The sequence below is a fragment of the Pholis gunnellus genome (assembly GCF_910591455.1).
Source record: "Pholis gunnellus genome assembly, chromosome: 5".
NCBI classification, from domain to species: domain Eukaryota; kingdom Metazoa; phylum Chordata; class Actinopteri; order Perciformes; family Pholidae; genus Pholis; species Pholis gunnellus.
In genome coordinates this window covers 13,127,720-13,150,283 of record NC_136531.1, presented here as the reverse complement: position 1 = coordinate 13,150,283, position 22,564 = coordinate 13,127,720, and the positions used below count along the sequence as shown (strand labels likewise).

The window sequence follows — 22,564 nt, the reverse complement described above, 5'->3', positions numbered from 1 at the left end:
GAACTGATGAAAATGGATATAACACACAGATTCCTGGGCTTTGCTAGTTCTGTAAAAACGTATATTTTTAACTGCAGTTCGAGTGTGGAGAAGTGGCTGCACCATTAGTAAAAAACTTCTAGACAACAAATCCAGATAATGCATCAAATTAAGGCTGTCTGTGTTTGTCCTGCTTTAAGTGGCTGTTTTCAGTTGCGTGGACAAGAGATCCTGCCTTCATCCCGCTTGATGAACTCACATATCAACACACACACACACACACACACACACACACACACACACACACACACACACACACACACACACACACACACACACACACACACACACACACACACACACACACACACACTATGCTAACCCAAAGACCTCTCCTAGAGCCACGCAAGCATTGTGGCTCAGTTTGTAAGCCCTGCCATGTGAAGTGGAGGGCCGGCTGGAGGAAGATGAGGGGTGTTACGGGACGGAAACAGCTGGTGAGAAGCCCAGAGGATATTAATCTGAGGGGGGAGACAGGATGGCAGGAGAGGCCGTCTAATAAAGCATGGTATTACTGCTGCAAAGGTGTGTGTAAGTGTCTGTCTGTCTGTCTGTCTGTCTTCCTGGAGGATTACTGGTATGTAGTGAGTCTGTGTCCATCTGGCTACTACCAACTTTAAGCTCTGAATTTAAAAAGAACATTCTGGTTCAAGTTCTCTGTTTATAGCTGGTGGGAAATCTGTGATCATCTCCAGTTCATCCGGTAAATCCAGCAAGGCACATTTAAAGTTTTACAACCCTTCACACACACACACACACACACACAAAAGGGTTTTTGAAAATTAGATAAAATAAAGCATCCAAATTTTCTCTGAGCAATTAACGTTATGGTTAAAAGGCAGGGGAGGGGAAGCTGGGCGGCATCAGTCGCACAGACAGTAATGACGGCGCCACTGCTGTTTAACAATCAAAGATCGGAGGCGGGGGCTCACAAGGAAGTCTCTCCTCGAAAAATACAGGTGTTTGGTACAATCAAAGCGCAGCTTGCAGAAATGACTGGGTTTGAAGTTGAAAGGGGAGGCAGGAGGAGAGGGGGGGGCCGTCGTGGTGAGTGAGTGAGTGAGTGCCTGTATGAGAAAAAAAGTGACTCAGTCAGAAGACAACTGTGGGCCGGTCTCTCCTCCGGGATTTTGAATAATTAACCAGGATAAGGAAGTTGACTACTAGGTGCTCACTGTTTACTTTGTTGGGATTTTTTTCTGCCTCTGGAAGGGAAGTGAGGCTTTAGCCGGCCTAGCTCTCTGGAGGCTGGCGTGTTGGCAGGAGGATTTGTCTGGGACAGCGGTGTGGTTCCCGTGGGACTAGAGACAAGTCAAACCAGCCAAAGGCCAGTGAACCAGAACCAACTTTATACGGTGGGAATCTTGTATACAAAACACCTGTCCTTTAAGGAAAGACCCAAGTTGTACACACAGAAATACAATCACACACAAACTGTGAGCTTCTGAATACAGACTGATGTCCTGACTAATTACTGTAATTAAAAGTACATGTTTAGGGTGTGTAGGACTTGGGACATTTTTTTTTTTTTTATTCCAGCAATAAAAAGTGTTGAGTGAAATGAATAGCTTTACATTCTTGGAATGACACTTATGTGCTTTACTGCCGAAAGATTGATACAACTCTCATGTACCTTCGTTAACTGAACGTCTCTGTCCAACGGTAATACAAATCTACCTGCAGCACTAAAGCTCACTAATGAACACATTGAATCTTGTGTGTTAAATCTGTACAAAGTGAAGAAATAACACATTGTGTTATGTGCTGAACTATGGCTTGGCTGGTCACAGTGGTCGTCGGTTTTACTCTTCATTGTTGTTGTTGTATGAATTAAACAAAGAAGATATGACATGTAGGTACATTTTATTACATTTCCACTAGTTTCCAGTCCTCTGTTTGTCAGACGAACATGAGAGTGGTGTTCTCATCTAACATTCAGCGGAAAAGCAAATAAGCATAATTCCCAGAATGTTGGACTATTTCTTAAATGAATGAATGTAAAAGTCCATTCTTGACCTTGTAAATAGTAGTAGACCAAAATAATCGTACTTACTTACTAAACCTACTGTAGCGGGAGCTACCACAGATTTTTTCTGTCCGTGATAGCGTCAAGACCGTGCAAGATGCAGTCACGAAACTACATGTTAATTTGAATCGGAACTACAGGTTTGTAGCTGAGATTAAGGATGTTCGAAGATGGGTGGGGTCCGTGCAAGGGGGCCGCAAGTAGGCGGGAAGGAAGTAGTCGCAAAATGGTCTGTAGTTAAAATATATCAAATCAGATGGGTGAAGCTTTTCACCATTCTGCTCCTATAAAGGGCCTCACACAGAATATGACCATTCTTTTTCAATGGCTTTTCGCTGCGTTGAGCAAAGAGTGGGCACGCCGTGCAAACCGTGCCGTGTGAGAAAGACACTTAATGCCGTGTCCTGATTGTACACACATATATAAATTCACACTGGAAAAGTTACAAAATGTAATGAAGGTATACCGAATCTGGTGTTGCTAAACACTGTTGTCCTGCCGTACAACTTACAAAATTAAAATAGTTAGAAAAAAAACAACAAAAAGAGCACGCTGGCTTGAGGAGCAAGCTCAAAAACATTTCCACTAGTATTTATGACGCTTTCAAAATTTAATTTGTTCCAAATGCAGCTTGATCTGTCGGCACATGCCCTGTATCATTTACTCTTGGTACAAAACTGTATCCAGCATTTAAGTCTTTATACTAAGTGCCAAGCGTTGACATTTACTTTGACATTTACATTTACTGACATTGATTGATTAGTACATTGTGTGTGCTTTCTATTGATGAGAAGTAACCAGTGTAGGTGGAAGGGTTTTATCTGAAAAGAGCCGCCTTAACACGTAAAGGTCAACGGTGCTGCAGTTATATAAATAGATGTTATTTCACCACATTGGCATGACAGGGATTTTGCTGGATTGATGACAAGAGTACATGCCAGTACTTCAGAACAAAACGTCCTTCTTACAAGAGTGTTTAAAGAACCACAAACATTTTCAAGTACATAGCGAACAACTCCTGTACAAAAAAATATGCAAGCAGTGACAGACACACAAAAAAACTGTCAAACAAGCTATCTAAACACATCTAAATCATTAGGAGAATTTGTAAGCCCCTACTTGAATTTGCACTGTAATTAAATGTTAGGCAGTGTATTTCTGATTGTGCTGCATTGTATTCATGAGGAAATATGCTTGACTATTTAAAGATGTCTGTAAACAGCATTTAAACGTGGTGTGTGGTCTTCCTTCGGGAGCCCTGATCTCTATGTGTACAAGTACATTGTACTGAAAGGTATGAGATACCGAGACATTACACCTATTTCATTTTGAATAAGTAAGCAACACATTTGTCATGTTTTAAGTTTTCTGTCTGTCCTTGAAATTATATCAGAATGCTCTTTGATGTGCTACACTCCAATCAGCGGTCTGGTACCTAAAGTTGCTGGCCAAGAACTGTGCTCCTGGAAAGAACATTTCCTGATTAGTGTGATGACTCTTTGTGACTTGAAGGTGTCTATAAATCTTCCAAGGCGCGTGCTGAATCAAGACTTTGTCAATATTTGCTGATCGCCCGGTGTTTCCATTATATGACTGTCGTGTAAACCAGTTCAAACTCAGCGCTTGCTTCAGAGAAAGAGGAGCAGAGAGGGTAGGAAGTCACTTCCCGCCGGCCTGTCTGTGGTTTATGTTTGTCAGTTGATTTGAAGCTGCTCCACCAACATGCTGTGACAGGAACGGAATTAACTCAGTGAGGAGACAAAATAAAAAAAGCCCTCAAAGGAAGATGATGTTAAAAACTATTAAATGTGTGATGCCCATTCAAAGCCACTGCAGTCAATTAAACTCTGACATGTTCAACATTTGGCACGTACAAGAAGCCTTTTGTAGCAGTTCAATCGTTATATCAAACACAGTTCATACTAACGGGAGATACACATGCTGTTTCTCTGAGTGGGTCGGGACGTTTAATAAGTAGAACCAGTGCACTGTTTTCTGCAAAGTAAGATCTGAAGATTTGCGTATTGCGCCTGTGTTTTGGCTCGAGCCAAACCACCTCTCAGGAGTGTCCGCAATCAAAGGATTTCCTGGTCTCAACTATATCTGATTCACAGGCTGCAGTCGCTTTACTGACCAGGTTACTGCACCAATGCGTCACAGTTTGTAAAGGTTCATCTAGATTTGGTACACTACCGTAACCGCGACAGTGTCATGTAAGACATTACTATGAGGTTCCAAATCGCTTGAGTTTGTATTTGTTTGTGTTTGGTATTAAATGGTTTACTGTTTTGAAAGAAAAGTGCTGCAAAAATAAAGTAGAATACTTCTGAGTGGACCATTTATTTCTTAGACCAGATACCAACCTCTCGTGTTGACTTGGAAACAGTAAAAACAGAAGTTGTAATTTAACCCCCAAAACATGTTATTTAAATGGAAAAAGCTTAAGTAAACTTTATGAAACTGGTTGCAAAGTTGCAGTAACTATGTTTTACCTAGTTGCTAAATCTTTATATAGATATGTACATAATGATAAAAAAATATATATATATGATTCAGAGCAGGGGTATTTCAACTCTCACGTCATGATCTCAGCCCTGCTTCTGTTTAAAGAGCCCACTGTTTAAGATTTTGTTCTATGGATATTTTTGTTGTTGAATCGATCATTTACTTGACGAAAAGTATACCAAACTACAGAAAAATATTCCATCACAAGTTAAAGTCTTGAATTGAACATGTTTACTTCAGCAGAGGTTATAGCAACTAAATGCACTTGAAGTTGTAAAAGTAAAAGCACTTGTTATGCAGAATTACTGAATGATATTCAGTTATGAATATAATATTGTCATAATTATGGAGGCAATAACATTTAAGTGGTAGACTAATGTTGCAGATTGTCATGGTGGAACTAATTTGAATGACTTAATGTGCTGTTGGTTTGTTGAATCTACCATGGGAGGACAAAAACGTGCCACCTGTATTTTTTCTTCTCTTCTTCAAACCCCCTCCCCCCAATTTGCATTTCGCATTCGCCTCTCATTACTTCAACTTTTTAACTTCAAAATATTTTTGGCTGACTTCTGATTTTTACGTAATGAGTTGATCATATGTTTTTTCTGTAAAATCTTAATCTAAAAAGTAACATTAACGACAGCTGTCAAATACATGTGGTGGTGAAGAAATAAGTAGAATATGTCCTAAAATTGGAGTAGATGTATAAAGTAAAATGAGTTGAAAACTATACTGTGTATAGCTGTAGCAGTTACTCTCCACCACTGATTGTTGTATGATACAGAATCACACATTTGCCTGAACTGCAGCGGAATGAAACTTATTAATTATCTTATTTTTTTAAACGTATAATAAGAAGCCTAAAATTGGTACTTCATCAGATAGGGACCCGGGCCAAACTTTAGAAAACTATTGGATATTTGGCAACTCTAACAGACTGTCCCATTGAGCCTCGTGTACGTTGAAGCGAGCCGTTTCCTCACCTCCAGCTTCAGAGGGCGCATCTTCAAAGGGGAGACGGCACAGCGGCAGAGGGCGGAGCCTGGAGGGACTCAAGACGCACAGCCTATCATAAAGTTTGTCACTACTGCGAGCGCTGCTTACCTGTGCGCCAAAAAGCCGATATTGCCTCAGTTGGACCGTCTGCGATGAAGAAAATCAGATGAAATATGATGATGAGGATAATATTTTTCTGCGCACGTTTTTCGACGAAAGGAGGAAGCAGCAGAGCTGAGCTGAGATAAAGTGTATCCAACCAAAGTGCATTTATTCCAAAAAGAAAATAACAGCAGTAGCTCCAACGACAAACAGGTAAATCGGGATTCTTTTTCTTTGCCATCACTGCTACTATGCCTGATAACATGACTTGATTATTGATCTTCAATAACATTAAGACATTGTTATATTAGCCTACTCATTTATTAGACTGGAACTATAGATCAATATATGAGAAAATCACAGTAATTTCATATTGAACGCAGACAAAATAAATAAAAAAACAATGTTACTGTAAGTTTTGAATAAAACTTTTAGATGGTCTAAGAACATTTAGTAGATTATACATACGTAGATAAATACACACATTTCCCACAAAGAGACTACAGGAGCTGCCACTAAACCTAAACATTTTGTAATTTAAGTTTTAATTATTGTCCTTGTCTGTTGTATTTTGGAGAATGTCGTTAAAGCATTCTCCAAAACACAACAGACAATTTTCAGAAAAATTAAATGTTATCAGATAAAACAAAAATATGTGTAAGATATATAGTCCAGGTCTTCAGGTATAATAAATAGTGGATACGTGTGGATTATATTTAACTGACAGTTTTCTGCACCATAAAGTCAACAAGCTGACCTGTAAGTGTGAAGGGTCAGTGTCAATGGGATGTAACCTAATGTATTGTTCACTCAAATAAATAATTATGCAGATTTGATGTCTTAAAATGTTAGTTTGAATAATGTTTCACAGGAAAATTATCAACAAACGATGGAGAATCAGACCTGTATATTGTTTTCTGTCTGCACATTAATGCAGTTGAGAAGATTTGCCAATACTCATTGTTGCTATTTATTTTAAATGATGGTCTAATGTCATTATCCTTTTGTCCCTGCGAAGTAGACTGCTTTAATGTTTTCATGTTTCCGATAGGACCGATTCTGCAGGGACCCTGTGAAACGTATTAAAACTGGAGAATAAAGAAAGAGTTCCTGGATGTACAATAAAAGACAAATATGTAGTACATGCAACAAAGGGAGAAGATTTTGAATTAAGATTATCTAGCACAAACAGGAAATTTACAAAGTGTACATGATGGGATTTGATATGAAATTAGTGTGTTACATGTGCATCGATCTGGACTGTCTGATTGGAGTTTTAATTCATTATCTTTGTTATTCAAAAATGCCATGGCTTATTCCATGCTGACTTACGAAGTGATAGTCTTTCTTTTTTAATAAATAAAAAATATATTTTGGGGCATTTTATGCCCTTATTTGATAGTGGAGAAAGAAATGAAATGTGGGGAAAGAGAGGAGGGGACTGACATGCAGCAAATGATCCGGCCAGCTGGGAATCGAACCCGCAGACTTGCTGCTCAGGGTTTTTACACATATGGTGCAGATCAAATAAGACATATCTTATACAAACATATATAAGGTACGATATATGTACAGTTGTGGAAGAAGTATTCAAATAATTTACTTCAGTAAAAGTAGCAATGCCACAAAGTAAAATCATAAAATCAATGAATCAGTAAAGTCATGCATTCAAATCATCACCAAGTATTAGCAAAAACATTTTCTAAAAAATAAAAGTACCAATATGCAGAATGGCCCATGTAAATGTTATATTATCATATTATTGGATCATTATTGTTAATGTTTGAAGATGTAAGTGGTACTTTAATGCTGTAAATGCTCAAGATGAAGCGACTTATACTGTAGTTTAATCGAAACAATGCAGTTTTCTTTAATAAACTTAACCCTTCACTCAGCTGTGCAACTGACATTTTAATTCATAAGCCAGTCAAAGCATTTTATAAATTCTAAAATCTAAAATAAATCAATTTTGTTCCTCCTCATTATTGCACCCACCAGATTTGTTACCGGTGTGGAGTCGGACTTTGGGCAATACACCGCATCTTTGCGTTTGTTTTAGTATGTTTTTGAGTTGATCACAAGTATTTTCCCACACATGGTCACATAGAAAAGGTCAGAAAGGTTTGGTTGTAACAGAAAAGTGTTTGAAGTTCATCGTGGTACACTGACAGTTGACCTGACCCCTGTCGAATTGGTGTGCTCCATCTACTCCATCCATTTTGTCCTCTAAGCAGGTTAAAACAAACTTCTTGTAAAAGCCATTTGACCCAAACTGGTTTGTCTAGACTAGAGCGTTACTGTTTTAACTGGGCCATTCTACGTCTGGGATGAGATAGAATGGGGGACTTGTGGCGGGTAGAACGAGGATTAAATTGGGCCTGTAAATAATTCTGAAAGTGGAACTCAAAATGTATTAATGGAAAAGTTTAAACGAGCAGGTTATCAGTTTGAAATAAGCATCTTATGTTGGAAAACCCAAATCATTAGGTTCTCATATGAGAACAAAGAGTGTAAAAAGGTTTCTCAAAAACTGCACTCATTGTTAGTGTCTATATTTAAAAAATCAAGAGTAAAGTTTTCTCCCTCTCTGTGCCTCTCCCAAATGGCAGGCTTGTAAACCGGGGTCTGAGCTGGGTCTTGGTCGGGCAGGTTTTATTACCAGAGCTCTGTCATTGCTCTGTACCATCCTCCTCCTCCCAAGCTGCCGTCCCCCTGGGGGCCTCCCTATGCCAGCTGTTTCCCTTAGGAGCCCGTAGCGCTCCCAGCACTTTGGCGAACGGAGGAGGATGCTGCTGTCTTCGCTTGTTTACGGTTATGTCAGGAAGAGCAGAGTGGGCCATTCCGTAGTGCGTCTGAGTCGCATTCCCAAAAGATTAGAGAGCAGCAACTCTGGCTCCAGGCCGACATAAAAATAAATCAGCTTGACCCTTAACACCAGGCCTTTCATTAGGGAATTCCAAACTAATTGCTTTACAATTTCATTGCAACTAGAAGCATCTTCTAGTTGGTTTGAGTGAACCTTTGCGAATGATGTGTAATCCTCTTGGTTTGGCCGTATTGACTCAACAAATTGAGATCTACTGAGGGGATCCTTCAATGTCAGTCAGAGTGACACCACCTGTGTGCTGAAGCACATGCATGCTCCATCAGCCTCTAATGGATCTACCCAACAGACAGGATGTCTTCTAATGGAGCTTGACCTCTTTCTTGGCAACCTTGTGCAACCTTTTGCTATGTCAGATATGTTTCACAGCAAGTGATCTCACGAGTTAGACACCAACCTCTGAAGCTTCAGCCTTCTTTCCTATTTCCTGCTGTAAAGATAATTGTAGATGTTCGAGGATGGGGGTGTGGCGGAAGTCAACAAGATTGTTTGGGGCTAGGACATGTTTGGAGCCGAGCACAGGTCTTGCAGGCTGCTAGCTTCTTGGCATATATTTCCACAGACTTGTCCAACTTTAACAAGCTTCGTGTCACCTTTAGAATCAGAGGCCCTCCTCTCGCTGACTGACGTTGTTGAGGTGTGCACTAGTGTACTGTACATACCTGGAGTGTGTTGGGGACAGGATTCTGTTTTGGAGCGTGTGCCCATAATTATACACATAAAGTAATTGTTCTCATGTCATTGCTGGTCTCCCATTCTCAGGCTCCTGAATGCCGTCAGTCTGCAACTGTTGATGCTTTCTGCCGCCAGTGTGTAAGAGGCGGGCCGTTTTACGGGGCTCCTTTTGTAACTTGCCTGGAGGGCTGTTGTTGTAAATCATGTGTGATTCATAAAAAACAGGTTCCGCTGTCTGCCAGGTTTCACAAACCTCAGAGACGTACAAATAGACTTTGGCCTGCAGCCATACCTCCCTGGAACTTCTTCTTTTACCAAACTGCTCTCCTGTCAACACTCCTCTTCACTCTCGTCGTCCCTCCCCCATCTCACCAGCATTTACCCCCCCCCCCCCCCCCCCCCCCCCCCCCGCTGCCTTTGCCTCTGCACAGGGCCAATGATGTTGTTTTCTTTGCGCTTGACTTTGACTGTCCTCCATGGGAAGTACCTGGCAGCGGATGCATGTGGCAGGCTTCTGCCTGGACACGTCTGTCTCCCCCTCTCTTCTGTCTCCTCGGCCACGCAGCGTGAGAACTGCAGTATCCATGGCGATGAAGGAGGTGTGCTCGGGGTTTAAATGTTGTAGACGGGAGGATTTAGGCCTGAATGGCTCACTTCTGAAGTTCAGAAACGTTAGATCAGCAGAAGCTGAGTAATTTCAAAGCCTTTCAGACTGGGGGAAAAAAAAATGACCTCAAGGCTTCAAAGTCCTTGCATGTGGTTCAGTGAAGTCACTGAGAGAGAAAGAGTGAGAAAGTTGATACCAGATTTGGAGAGATAACAGTTTGTCTGTTCTTTCTTTCTGCAGGTTTTCTTGATGCATCACCATCCTACCATGTGCTAATATTTTCAGCGTTACCCAGAAAATAGTCAACACTTTGAGCGGCCGACCTCATCAGCAGTCTTGCACCTGCACCAGCTTCTATCATGGCCCACCCTTACGAGCCTTGGTTAAGGACAGCACCACCAAGTGGCAGCCCAGAAGACATGAACATCCCCTCCTGGTGGGACCTCCACAGGGACATCCAGTCAGGGAGCTGGATAGACCTGCAGACAGGGCAGGGTGTCAGCTTGCCTTCAGTAAATCCAGGGAGCTCCATGGGTTTGCAGCACTCTTTAGGGCCCTACGGATCTGACCCGCAGCTGTGCAACCTGCCTCCAGCTCAACTCGCTCAAGCCTCGCACTCATCTCACCTCTTCCCCCAGGATGGCTTCAAGATGGAGCCACTGGCCCCTGAAATGCTGCAGCAAGAATCGTTCTCCCTGGAGGAACCACAGGAGAACGCCGTCTCAGCCCGCCCCAAGCCCCAGCGCCGCGCCTCTTCCAGAGGTGGCGGCCAGGCTGCGTGTCGCTGCCCTAACTGCGTCCATGCTGAACAGCTGGGCCAGAGCGCTGACGACAGGAGGAAGCACATGCACAACTGCCACATCCCTGGTTGCGGCAAAGCATACGCCAAGACCTCCCATCTGAAGGCTCACCTAAGATGGCACAGCGGGGACCGGCCATTTGTCTGCAACTGGCTCTTCTGCGGCAAGAGATTCACACGCTCTGATGAACTGCAGCGCCACCTTCAGACACACACTGGTGCTAAGAAGTTCAGCTGCTCATTATGTCCTAGAGTGTTTATGCGTAATGACCACCTGGCCAAGCACATGCGCACACATGAGTCCCCGCCAGGACATGGGGAGGAGAGGGTAAATGGAGACGGGAGGATGGATAAGGGCTTTGATACGCCTAAACCTCCTCAGTCCTCCTCCAATGTGTCTGCGTCTGACACCACAGAGCCTCCGCTGAAGCTGAAATGTGAGACAGACCCCTCAGTCTCAAGCGTGACAGGGCAGTCTGGCTAATTTCATCACTTTTAGAAGAGTTGTATTGCAGTTAAAGGTGAACATTTGTTCCCCTCTCTGTCATTGAGGCGTAATAGTTTTACAATAGAATAGGGAATAGAAAAAAGGTTTGGACAAACTTTCTCTGATGAAAGTTGGATGGAACAGAGTGTGTTCATCTGTCGTCCTGTGAATTTATCAACTGGGCTAACTCAGTGATAATCTAAATGTTATAGTACACAGAAAAAAAAGGAATTTTACCTATTTTGTGGATACAACTTTACTCTGTTTACTTAAAATGGAAGGTGGCTAAAGGATTGCTAAAGGAAAGCAGACCAAGAGACTGGGATGAGATTAACTGAAGGTGGCTTGTTAACTCGTTTCCAATGAAATTAATCAAATGTGTTACTGGAAGTTTTGGAGAAATGTTTGACTCCAACACAGTTTAATATAACAATTTCAAAGGCAGCATGCTTTTGAACGGAGAAAAGAGACAGTGATACTTAGTTTTTGTCTCAAACTATCACCATATGTGTGTGTAGCCTACTGTGCAAGTTGTGATAAGACACTGGAATATAATACAGCATTTTGTCATTTTAAAAAGGACAGTAGCTATTTGGAAGGTTGAAGGTTCATGCCACAAAACTGTGTGTATGTTGGTATGCAATGATAATATGATAATATAATAACAAAACGCTCGTATTTACCAAAGAATTGTGCGTTTCTGTTGCCACCGTAGTTATGATGGTAAAACACTTATTAATAAGAATAATCACACAGTGGGAGAATGTGAACGTTGGTTTTAGGTTACCAGACGGACCACAACAATGCAAAGAAACAGGAATTTAGTGTGATGATGATGTGAAAAGAGTAAACTCACAGATCACAACTAATTGAACCTAAAAATGAAAAGTGGTCAGAGCCGCTGAGGACATAATGTGATGCCCTCCACTTCTGGCACGTAAGAACAAGAGAGAAAGCTGAGATGCATGATCATTAATGCTGGACATGGAGAAAAAATGCTGTATGGGCAAATTAATCTTTTTGCTACAAACACGACTCCACAGGTCCGTCAGCAGGCTGCTGGTGCAGCTGAATGAAACGCAGTTGGGTTGTTTACTACAGTGGCCTCTGCAGTCACAAGATGTAAAGCTGCGCTAATCACAATTTTAATATTAACAAAGGAAAACAATTGCCTGAGTGATGAACTCTCAGAGCATTATCACTAAACTCCGCAGCTCTACTGAGTACACTATTTACCGTTTTAGTTCAGTCTCACCGTTCTCATCTAAATCTTTACATGGTGATGAAATGTCAAAGTTTTATACACAGTTAGTTCTGCTGCCATCAAGTGGCCAAAAAGAAAATCTGCTTTTAATATCCCAAATGTGCAACAGAAAATCTTGAAAGAGCGATCCTTAAATTCATGCCTGAAAAGGTTCAGGCGGTGGTTGAAGCAGTAGCTTTGTCCTATGAATACTATCTAGGTGTACCTCATTAAATGGGTTTATACAGTTCTTCCAAATTCCATCAGCTAGATAACTATTTGCATGTCTGATCAAGCTGTAGTCCCAATCATCAACAAACAATGTGTGAAGGGCTTGTCTCTCAACACATTTCATGCTGGTGTGTCTGCAGTTTTTCCATGTTCACTGACACTCAACTCATTCAACAAAACACTTTTTGAAACATGTCTCTGAATTAACAGAGAACGACTGTGTTTGCATTGTAGTTAATGGAAGAAAATACAGTTTAACAACACACGCATCAGAATTTGTTTAGCTTACTTGTTTGGAATAGTCAACTTTCATAATCAATAATATGTGATCAATAGTTCTGTAGCAAGCAGTGTAGGCAGCTTTACAGTTTAAAACACTATTAGGATGTATGTAACCCATCACAGACACTAGGCTGAGATTTCTATATATTTAGGGAGTTTGCATTATTGGAGGCTCACAATTGCTGTATTTATGTATAGGAGATAAGAAATGGAAGACTGCTTAAACATTAGTCAATTATTGTGTTTGACTGTTTCTATTATTTCTAATAATAGAAATAGTCTTCTTTTATGTTGGTCGGTAGAACAAAATGGACAACTTTGTTTTAATTTGTTGATGTAGTGAATGTTTAGTTGACTGTTATAAAATATGTTCTAAAACTTTTAATAAGTTAAGTATCATGGTGTTATAACTTGTATTTAATCTATTATTGTCCTTTAAATAAAAAAAACTATATTCTGTGCCCATGTTGAACCTTTTTTTTAACCAAAGATGTGCTAATTGTCAATTATTCTTTCCAGTATAATTTGTACTTACAACAGCATCATTATTATTATTATTATTATTATTATTATTATTACTACCAGTAGTAGTAGTAGTAGTAGCAGAATAACAACAAGTAAGTTGGATTTCTTTAGACCCTGTAAATGTTTGTTTCATATATCAGATATTACATAAAATGTTTTACACAATTAGATGTGGTGTTAGAATCCCAAGTTAAAAACATAAGTGTGGTCTAAGAGTGGTCTGCTGGGGCAGCAGCATCTCGACAGCCGACAGGAAGAGACTGAACAAACTCATCAAGAAGGCCAGCAGTGTGCTGGGATGTCCACTGGATATGGTGGAGGTGGTGGGAGACAAGAGGATGATGGCTAAGATATCATCCCTGATGGACAACACCTCCCACCCCATGCGGGACGACCTGGCAGCTCCTTCAGCCACCGGCTGATTCACCCCCGGTGTGTGAAGGAGAGGTACCGCAGGTCCTTCCTTCCTGCTGCTGTCAGGCTGCACAACCAGCTGTGCTCCCAGTAAACCACACAACACTAAACATCTTTGCAATATAAATACACCGTGCAATACAACAATTATTCTGTCTGTGTATATAATATTTTTAGTTTTTAGTTATAGTAATATTTTAGTTATTTTGGATTTTTACTTTTTTACTTAGATAATATTCTTTACTGTTTGAATGGAATCATATATAACCTCGTTTGAATTATATATATATAAATAAAACCTTGATAGTTGATGAGGCGCCTACTATTTATTTACTTATTTATAATACTTGTTTTGATACATTGTTTTTTACTATGCATCTTGTTTGCACTATCCACTATGCTGCTGTAAACCTGTACATTTCCCCCACTAATAAAGGATTATCTTATCTTATAAGGATGATCCATACAGTATGCGGAAATAATTAACAATCATCAAAGCACGTACATTGACATAAAGCTCATTTTTACAAACTGCAACCATAACAACTAGAAAGTCACGTCGAGACATATCGCTGACTGTTTATTCCGGTTTACTCGCGACGATGACGCTGTAATGTCAGGACCTGACGATAGGCGCGTGAAGGCACTGCGAGCTGGAACCGGAAATAGAATTGTACAAAAAAGGAAATATACAAAACACATAACACACACGTCTCGGTGGCTCCATTTTCTTGCTAGCGTCGATCTTTCGTTGTTCCACCTTTTATAGTATAGACAGATTTGTCTTTTTCCATTTATTGCTGGATTGAAACAACGAATTTTCCAAGATGGGGGGAGGCGATCTGGTAAGTTTGAGCTAAGTTATCCAGAACAGCTTTCTGTTTAGAGATGGTTGATACCAAACTGTTCAGAATATGAGTGTTTAAAGATGTTCGCTTGCTTACTGTTTTCTACATAGCTGTTACAACATGAAGTGATACTTACTAGGAATAGTTACGAGCCACAGTTCAGCAATACTCACTTTAACTTCGGTCTTATCTTATTCTTTTTATTTGAATAGCTGTTGCAATAGCTAATAGCAAGTAGCATAACGGCTAGTTTGCGTTAGCTTAAGGTCAACTGACTGAGCAGCTAAAACAGTTTACTTTGAGTCGTATGTATGTATGTATGTTAACACAAGGCTAACGGTACAATGACATGTATTTGACGAGTGAACGGGTCTGCTTACCAATAACAAGTAACCGTAGTTGCAACAGAAGCACCCGTCATATACAGACACATATATATGTATATATATGTATATATTCTGTTTCATAATAAATTATTTCCACGCCTAATGTACCAGAAGATGATATTTGATCAGGTAGATCATTATTAATTGTATGTATTTGTCTGTTATAGTCAGTCTACATGAATGATCATGTTAAACCCTTTCAAGTCCAACTTGTACATTAAAGCCTGTACCTGATGGTTTTCACGGTTACAGCTACTAAATGTCTTCACTCTTGTCTTCTGTCAGAACTTGAAAAAGAGCTGGCATCCCCAGACTATGAAAAATATTGAGCGCGTTTGGAAAGCTGAACAGAAACACGAGGCTGAATGCAAGAAGATCGAGGAGCTCCAGAAAGAGCTGAAAGACGAACGAGCTCGAGAAGAAATAACAAGATTTGCACAGCAAGCGGGTTCCATCAAGTTAGTGCTCTGATATTATCATTAAAGTTATTTTGTGGTTTAAGACACACAAAAAAGTAGTGTCTAAGTCAAAATATCCTGTTTTATGGTGACAGGAAGAAAGATGACCGCCTGGACTGGATGTACCAGGGCCCTGCTGGTCAGGTCTCCAGAGATGAGTATCTCATGGGACGTGCCATTGACAAGCAGATCACCGACCAATTCGAGGAGCCAGAGAGCGGTCCATCAGCTGAGACCGGCCTCCTGCCTGGGTCCATTTTCAACCCCGCCACTCCTGCCTCAAACCTCGACCTGGCTGCCAAGATCAGGGAAGATCCCCTATTTGAAATCAGGTCAGTGTGTCCCTTATCTTTTGTAATTTTGTTCTAAAAATACGACACAAGTTGCAATTGTTTAATTTCTGTTTTGTTGGTTTTCTGAAGGAAACGTGAGGAAGAAAAGAAGAGAGAAGTTTTGAGTAATCCAGTGAAGATGAAGAAAATCAAAGAAATGGTAAAATTTCTATTTTTATGTATTGGTTTGTAGCGGATTCTATTTACATATATTTTCCTTCTTTGCATCTTTCAGCGAAGTTTACACTAACTTCATTATGAAAAACAACTGCATGCGTGTTTGAAAGTGGTACAGTGTCAGGTGGGGGAGATTGTAAAGTATTTTTTATTTCTCGCACAGCTGCGCCAGAATCTCAACAAGAAAGACAAGAAAAAGAAGAGGAAGAAGGGAAAAAAAGAGAAGAAGGCAGACAAAGAGAGAAGAAAGGAGAAGAAGCATAAGAGAAGGAGTTCAAGTTCAAGCTCAGTTGAGGAAGACGAGAAGAAATACAGGTATGTAAGGAGATTGTTAATGAAATAATTATAATTTCTATAGATATGTGCTCAACCGGCAAAAAATATCACCGATCATTATTATCTTTTATCTATATTTAGGTCACATTCCCGAGATGAATCTCCAGCAGATACCAAAAAGCGTTCCCATCATCATTCAGGCTATGGCCTACAGGTCAGTAAGCAGCAAGGCAGTATTTCATTACACCAATATTATCTATTTTTCAATTTCAATTATTAATTTTGCTCTGGGCCAGAACCCTTAAGTCTTTACAATTTATGTCTTCCCTCTTAGCTCCCCGCTGGCAGACATCACCAGTCCTCCGCTCCATCCAATCACTCAGGGCGCCGTGGGAGGAGCCGCTCCCAGTCGCCCCACAGAAACAACAGAGAAAGTCACGTCAACTCTTCTTCCTCACACAAAGGCGACAAGAAGGTTGAGCCCAGAGTTTCCAGCCAACAAGGAGAGCGTTACCAGAGACCGAGACACCCCGTGTCCAAGTAAGGGACTCCAGAAAGTATAGATGTTGCACTTGTGAAAGATGGCTATAGTCCAAATTCTAACATTATTCTAATTTACGCAGATTAAGATTCATTACCGGCTTGCTTATAAGTATGTCAACCATCGTTAAAATATGTGCTGATAATGACATAAGTCACCCATTCCTGAGTAAAATACAATGTTGGAGTATTTAATCCACTATCATGTGCTGCCACGGTATATATCCCTCTCTCTAACTTTATACATATTTTGCAGAATAACTGCTTTGAGTTATTCTCCTCAGGTATATTTGAAATGCAAGTAAACTTGTCATAAAACAGTTGGGTAGCTGTACCATTTCTGTCTCAAATCACTCCCCTTTTTAATTGTATTATGCTTACTCTATGGGTTAGCTGGAGAAAGCATGAAAAAAATCAGTTTTTCAGAGCATTGCCTTAATCTCCACCCGCACTGAATAGATTCCTGTTTATTTCCTGTCTGCTGTAGGAAGCTCTCTTCAGATGAGCTGGAGCGCAAGAGGAGGGAGATGATGGACGAGGCCAAGCAGAGGGATGAGGACAGGGAGAATAACGTGAAGAGATACAAGAAGCAAGATGAGCAGGAAAAGCAGCGAGAACTAAATGTCAAGCATGACCGCTATGCTGGCTTCATTCAGTAAGTTTCTGAGCAACTCTGACACAGAGATAATCTGAGGGTGTGACACACATTACCACTATTATTATTATAAATATGTCTTAAATCCACAAATATATTCTTCCTGATGTCTCTTTAGTTTTCACCTTTCTTGCATGATTAAATGTTTAGCTCCAGTAACACTCACCTTTCCCTCTTGCAGTAACATGAAGCTGGACAGTGCTGCAAGCTCTACTGTAGAGGACAGAGTGAAGAGGAACATCCACTCCATTCAGAGGACGGCAGCCTCGCTGGACAACTTCATGAAGAGATGAAGACACAACACATGTATATTACAGATGATCTAAATGAAAAGGCTTGGCTAGAGTATGCCACCCATTTCATTTCATATTAATGTATTGAAGCAGATGTGCATTTATTAATGCAGTGAGGATGGATAGTGTGGTGGGAGTCTGTCATGCCTTCAAACAAGGAATTACAGGCTCCATGCCAACTAGTTGCTTTTATTTTGAAAAGTATTTTCCACAATGGTAACAATTTATATTTCTGACTATCATGGCTGATATGTTCTAGTTACCTTCGTAAAAGCTAATACCCCTTTAATGTTCATGTAATCAGAATGTTGTACAGTAAATTGTTTTAGTTTTTACAGTATAATAGGACCTGCTTTTAAGGTTTTTGTAATATGTTTGTTACTTAGTGGTGTTACTCCTGTGAGTGGCAAATTAAATAAAAACATGTTTCAACTCTGGTGTTAAGATACTGATCGAAACACACCTTCAAACATAAACATGGCCAAATATTCACATCAACACGCTCTTTATCGATGGAACAATTTCATAATTAACGTTAACTCACATGACCGATCAGCTGTTTCTGCAGTTGTCTTCCTGGATAATCTGTTTTATGTCTTGGTCTCCGGACACCATGACGCATGGCAAATACCAGCTGTCATGAAAGCAAATAAAACGTAGTCAATTAAATCAAATGCATGAAGAACTCCTCAATGTTTCATTGTTACAAGAGTTAGAACATGTATGGGTTTAGTTGCTGCTCAGCCGTCTTGTTTTGTTTCCGTATTGCAACCTCTACTTCTTCTACTAACTTTATTGCCGTATTACAGCCATGCCTATAGCGCCGACTCCTGACAACTACACTATAACTGAGTTAATTTGCTCCAGATCAGTTGATGGAAACGCACCTAACTCATTTATTGTTTTTTGCAACATTTCAAATATTTAATACAAATACGCCTAACAATTGAATGGAAACTGCAAATTGCAATCCAGTATTAAAAAGCATCTTTAACAATTGAAAGACACCTCCCGGTTTTAATTTCACTTTAAAACGCCTCGAACAAACTAGGCATGCACCGTTCTCCTTTGCCGATATCCTCCAATGACAGCAGCGCTTTGCACCCGGTACTGTTCATCCAGCCAATAGGCTTCTGTGAAAGCGATGACGTGAGAGAATCACGTTACTCTGATCTCTGTTTCTAAATCGTGTAGTCACTCTTGGAAACCAACGAGCTGTTCATAATAGTGAAGAAGAAGTGGAGTTTGCAAGTTCTAGCATTTAGGAATATACCGCAACACCTTCACGATGGTAAGAGCGCCATACATCAGATCACGTGCGAATGGTTTTGAGGTCAAAATCGTCCAATTAACCAGTTAATAAGGCTAAGAGAACAAGAGCTTGGCTAAGCTAATGTTCTTAGCTAACAGTTAGCGCATACACATCTCTAGCATGCTAACAATTCTCTGGAAACACATTTAACGCGTAACGACTATAAAGAGACAATGATTGTGTTTGATTAATGAATTATGTAGTTTCAGAAGAATACATTGTTATAGTAGCGGACGATAGCTGTGCAGCTAAATAACGTTACTTAGTTAAACAGCTACCTAACATAACGTTAGCTGCACACGAGCTAATGTTGAGTTGTGTACAGTGCCGGTGGCTTACCATGCTGTCCTTAATTAACTTTAAAGACATCTTGATTGTATACCCAGGGTAAGCTTAAACCGTTGTAGTTCCGTCTGTGTCAACATCAGCTAACGTGTTGATGGAACAGTGTCATCTTCATGAGCTGAACCGTCAACTTAATATGGCTAACGCTAGCTAGTTAGCATTGGATAAGGTGGAGCTACTGTCACAACAGTGACAATCCAGTAACGTTTTTCATCTAAATATTGCATTCACAAAAGTCTCACGCGCGATATTTCAGACATCTGTCCATTGTTGGTCCTATAACTACACCTTTTATTTTACAATTACTACTTTTGTTAGTTAACGTTATTTTAAAGTACTTCTACATGCTTACTTGCACATGTGGGTAAGACGTAACCCTGATTAATTAAATGTGCACGTGCTCTATTTAAAACCTAATGAAATCAATTTGAATCATGATGTATTTTGAAAACAAAAATATATTTCACATTATTTGTATAATAGACATGGGCCTACAGAATATATTTACAGTATTCTTACAAATACCTCGGTCCTGTGGTTGAGGTTCTTATTTTCTTTATGATTCTTGTATTTTTAAACCTCTCTTTGCCTCATAGCATCAATTGATTGTTTGGTCAGTTAAATGTCAGAACAAGTGTAAAATTGTTTTGTCTTTTTAGCTGAAAATGACAATTGAAAATAAATTGATTCATCACAATGGTTGCTGATTAAAATGTTTGTCAATTGACGAATCTATTGATCTTACGTTTGTCCTTTTTCATCCAGTCTATTATGTCCTATAACGGAGGGGCCGTCATGGCCATGCGGGGGAAGAACTGTGTGGCAATAGCAGCAGACCGGAGATTTGGCATTCAGGCTCAGATGGTCACTACGGATTTCCAGAAGATCTTCCCCATGGGAGAGAAGCTGTACATCGGGCTGGCTGGACTGGCCACTGACGTTCAGACAGTGTGAGTGTTTTTAACCTTCACGTCTTTCTCTCAAAGTGGCAAAACAGTTCTTCCACCACCAGGGCATGACTATGACGCGTATACGAAAGTACTTTGACTACTTTCAGATCTTATGTATTGGCATAACGAAATATTAAGGGGAAACTGTGGTATTAGTTATGCGGTTAGTCACCGCTAGGAAGTAAGTTAAATTTGTGTTCTTTGTGATTATTAAAAAAAAGTTTATCATTTGTTGTAAAATGTCTCGGGAACAATGGTGTCTTTGCTTTTTGTGTAGATCCCAGAGGCTGAAATTCAGACTGAACCTGTATGAGCTGAAGGAGGGTCGCCAGATCAAGCCCAAGACCTTCATGAGCATGGTGTCCAACCTGCTGTATGAAAAGAGGTGAGAGCACCAAAGTTAATATAGACCCATTAAACAAGACCCATGTCCAACTTGTAAGCTTCAGACAGACGGCATACCGTTGGCATAATTACCTCCATGGAAGGTCAAAGAATATCTGGTTAATATGTGATGTTCTCATTAGGTTTGGGCCATACTACATCGAGCCTGTGATTGCCGGACTTGATCCCAAAACCTCAGAGCCGTTCATCTGCTCCTTGGATTTGATTGGCTGCCCCATGGTGACAGAAGACTTTGTTGTCAGTGGCACCTGCTCAGAGCAGATGTACGGCATGTGTGAGTCTTTGTGGGAGCCAGACATGGTAAGTAGTGAGTGAAGTTTGAGGTCACTGTTAAGGTCCCTTGCTGGACACAAACAACAGTTACTACCACTTTGCTAATGTGCAAATGAGTATTGCCCATCGCAAAGTATATGTTTGCAGGATCCCACATGATAATAGGAAACCTTGTGTAAATGTAGTTACTAGTAGCTTCCATTTACGGTTTTGGTAAATTGTTCGTTCTAACTTTTGGGGCAGAGATAAACAAGATCACAATGTTGTCTTTACACAGCTGACAATTTCATCAAGAAGTTCAACTTGGAGTAGAAATCGTCATTGTCTGTTTATTTTGTTTGCACTGTAGAGGCTAATGCATAGCTATGTATGTGAGTTCTACCTAGAATTCAGATATTCTTCAGTTAAACATTCATGAGTGTTTATTTGAGAAATGTGTTTGATCACGCAGGAACCAGAGGACCTGTTTGAGACCATCTCACAGGCGATGCTGAATGCCGTTGATAGAGATGCAGTGTCTGGTATGGGAGTCGTTGTACATGTCATGTAAGTACAGTGTGCATCGGTTAGGGTTGGGTGGAATGAGAGGTGTTCAGGGATTGACAGCCTTTTCTTGTCTCTTACAGTGAGAAAGACAAGATCACCACACGAACCCTGAAAGCCAGGATGGACTAGAGCTTCTGTTTCTCCCCACACTTCACCAACACAAATGTTTTGTATACAAATGATAAACAATGCTTGTATTGTCTTTTTTTTTTTCTTCAATAAATAAATGAATGAACATAGGTTTAAACAAAGAACTTGACTGATATTATTGATGGAAGAAATTGCACTACATTGTCATCACTTTTCAGATCTTTGATTCACGTTACATATCGTGTTAAGTCACCGGTTCTGCACCAAACCAGGACATGCTTGGCAACTGAAATAAAAATTCAAGGGAGACTACATCAGCAAGGTTTGCTGCCCTGAAAATACTTAAAACCTTTCTTTATACTTTTTATGACAGCTAGCTTGGACTGTACACCAGTTTGAAAACTAAGAGTAGTGAGATTACAGAAACCATTAAATGGTTCTCGACATGTCCCACTGCAGAGAACACTTGTCCAGAAAACGATGTAGCGATCGTTCAAACGTTCTTTCAAAGAAAAGCCTGAAAGGGGCCAGTCATGTCAATTCTGAGCCCTCAGACCATGCAGGGGATGAAAATGAAAAAAATGCATTATGGGAAATGTAGAATACTGCATTTATGGAGTTTGACCCATACTTTATTTCTAAAATCTCTTGGGAGCCCCTGAAGTATATCAATAACCTTATAACTGTTCAGGGAAATGTTATTGCGTAAAGAGATGTTTTCTGGTGTTTGGACAAAAAGCCTAACCCCGGGTCCACTTACACGCCTTTTCCAAAGTTTGTAACTGCGTCTCACTGTCTGCCTTTGTAGATTGAGTTTGGTCAGTTGCCATGGAGATAGCTCAGTTATCTTGTGACCTAAA

General features: G+C 40.3%; 4 protein-coding genes across 4 annotated transcripts in view; 3 read left to right on the top strand and 1 right to left on the bottom strand.

The window, feature by feature from the left end:
* The window catches only part of scrn2 (secernin 2), a 29,333-nt gene extending 11,571 nt beyond the window's left edge, over window positions 1-17,762 (bottom strand). The window contains exon 1 of the mRNA XM_079159881.1: window positions 17,657-17,762. The gene's annotated coding sequence lies outside the window, so the exon portion shown is untranslated. The remainder of the gene's footprint in view (window positions 1-17,656) is intronic.
* On the top strand, window positions 5,735-13,275 carry sp6 (Sp6 transcription factor). The gene is made up of 2 exons (XM_079159645.1): window positions 5,735-5,884; window positions 10,078-13,275. The coding sequence occupies exon 2, from the start codon at window positions 10,197-10,199 to the stop codon at window positions 11,118-11,120; it is 924 nt and encodes a 307-aa protein (XP_079015771.1). The 5' UTR covers window positions 5,735-5,884; window positions 10,078-10,196; the 3' UTR covers window positions 11,121-13,275.
* Window positions 14,525-18,216, top strand: cwc25 (CWC25 spliceosome associated protein homolog). The gene is made up of 9 exons (XM_079159884.1): window positions 14,525-14,663; window positions 15,338-15,510; window positions 15,606-15,842; window positions 15,933-16,002; window positions 16,183-16,334; window positions 16,437-16,509; window positions 16,630-16,835; window positions 17,323-17,490; window positions 17,672-18,216. Exons 1-9 carry the CDS (start codon window positions 14,646-14,648, stop codon window positions 17,781-17,783), a joined length of 1,209 nt encoding a protein of 402 aa, XP_079016010.1. The 5' UTR covers window positions 14,525-14,645; the 3' UTR covers window positions 17,784-18,216.
* Window positions 18,217-18,957: 741 nt separating this feature from the next.
* Window positions 18,958-21,923, top strand: psmb3 (proteasome 20S subunit beta 3). The gene is made up of 6 exons (XM_079159610.1): window positions 18,958-19,074; window positions 20,206-20,390; window positions 20,668-20,775; window positions 20,918-21,095; window positions 21,520-21,614; window positions 21,695-21,923. The coding sequence occupies exons 1-6, from the start codon at window positions 19,072-19,074 to the stop codon at window positions 21,741-21,743; spliced, it is 618 nt and encodes a 205-aa protein (XP_079015736.1). The 5' UTR covers window positions 18,958-19,071; the 3' UTR covers window positions 21,744-21,923.
* The last annotated feature ends 641 nt before the right edge of the window (window positions 21,924-22,564 follow it).

What these genes read in the sequence shown, in the direction of transcription:
- psmb3 (XM_079159610.1), top strand. An exon ending in AACCTGCTGTATGAAAAGAG is followed by an intron (nt 20,776 to 20,917) that starts GTGAGAGCACCA and finishes TGTTCTCATTAG; the next exon opens with GTTTGGGCCATACTACATCG. An exon ending in CTTTGTGGGAGCCAGACATG is followed by an intron (nt 21,096 to 21,519) that starts GTAAGTAGTGAG and finishes TTGATCACGCAG; the next exon opens with GAACCAGAGGACCTGTTTGA.
- cwc25 (XM_079159884.1), top strand. An exon ending in CAGCAAGCGGGTTCCATCAA is followed by an intron (nt 15,511 to 15,605) that starts GTTAGTGCTCTG and finishes TTATGGTGACAG; the next exon opens with GAAGAAAGATGACCGCCTGG. An exon ending in GAAGACGAGAAGAAATACAG is followed by an intron (nt 16,335 to 16,436) that starts GTATGTAAGGAG and finishes ATCTATATTTAG; the next exon opens with GTCACATTCCCGAGATGAAT.
- sp6 (XM_079159645.1), top strand. Translation starts at nt 10,197, where the DNA reads ATGGCCCACCCTTACGAGCCTTGGTTAAGGACAGCACCACCAAGTGGC.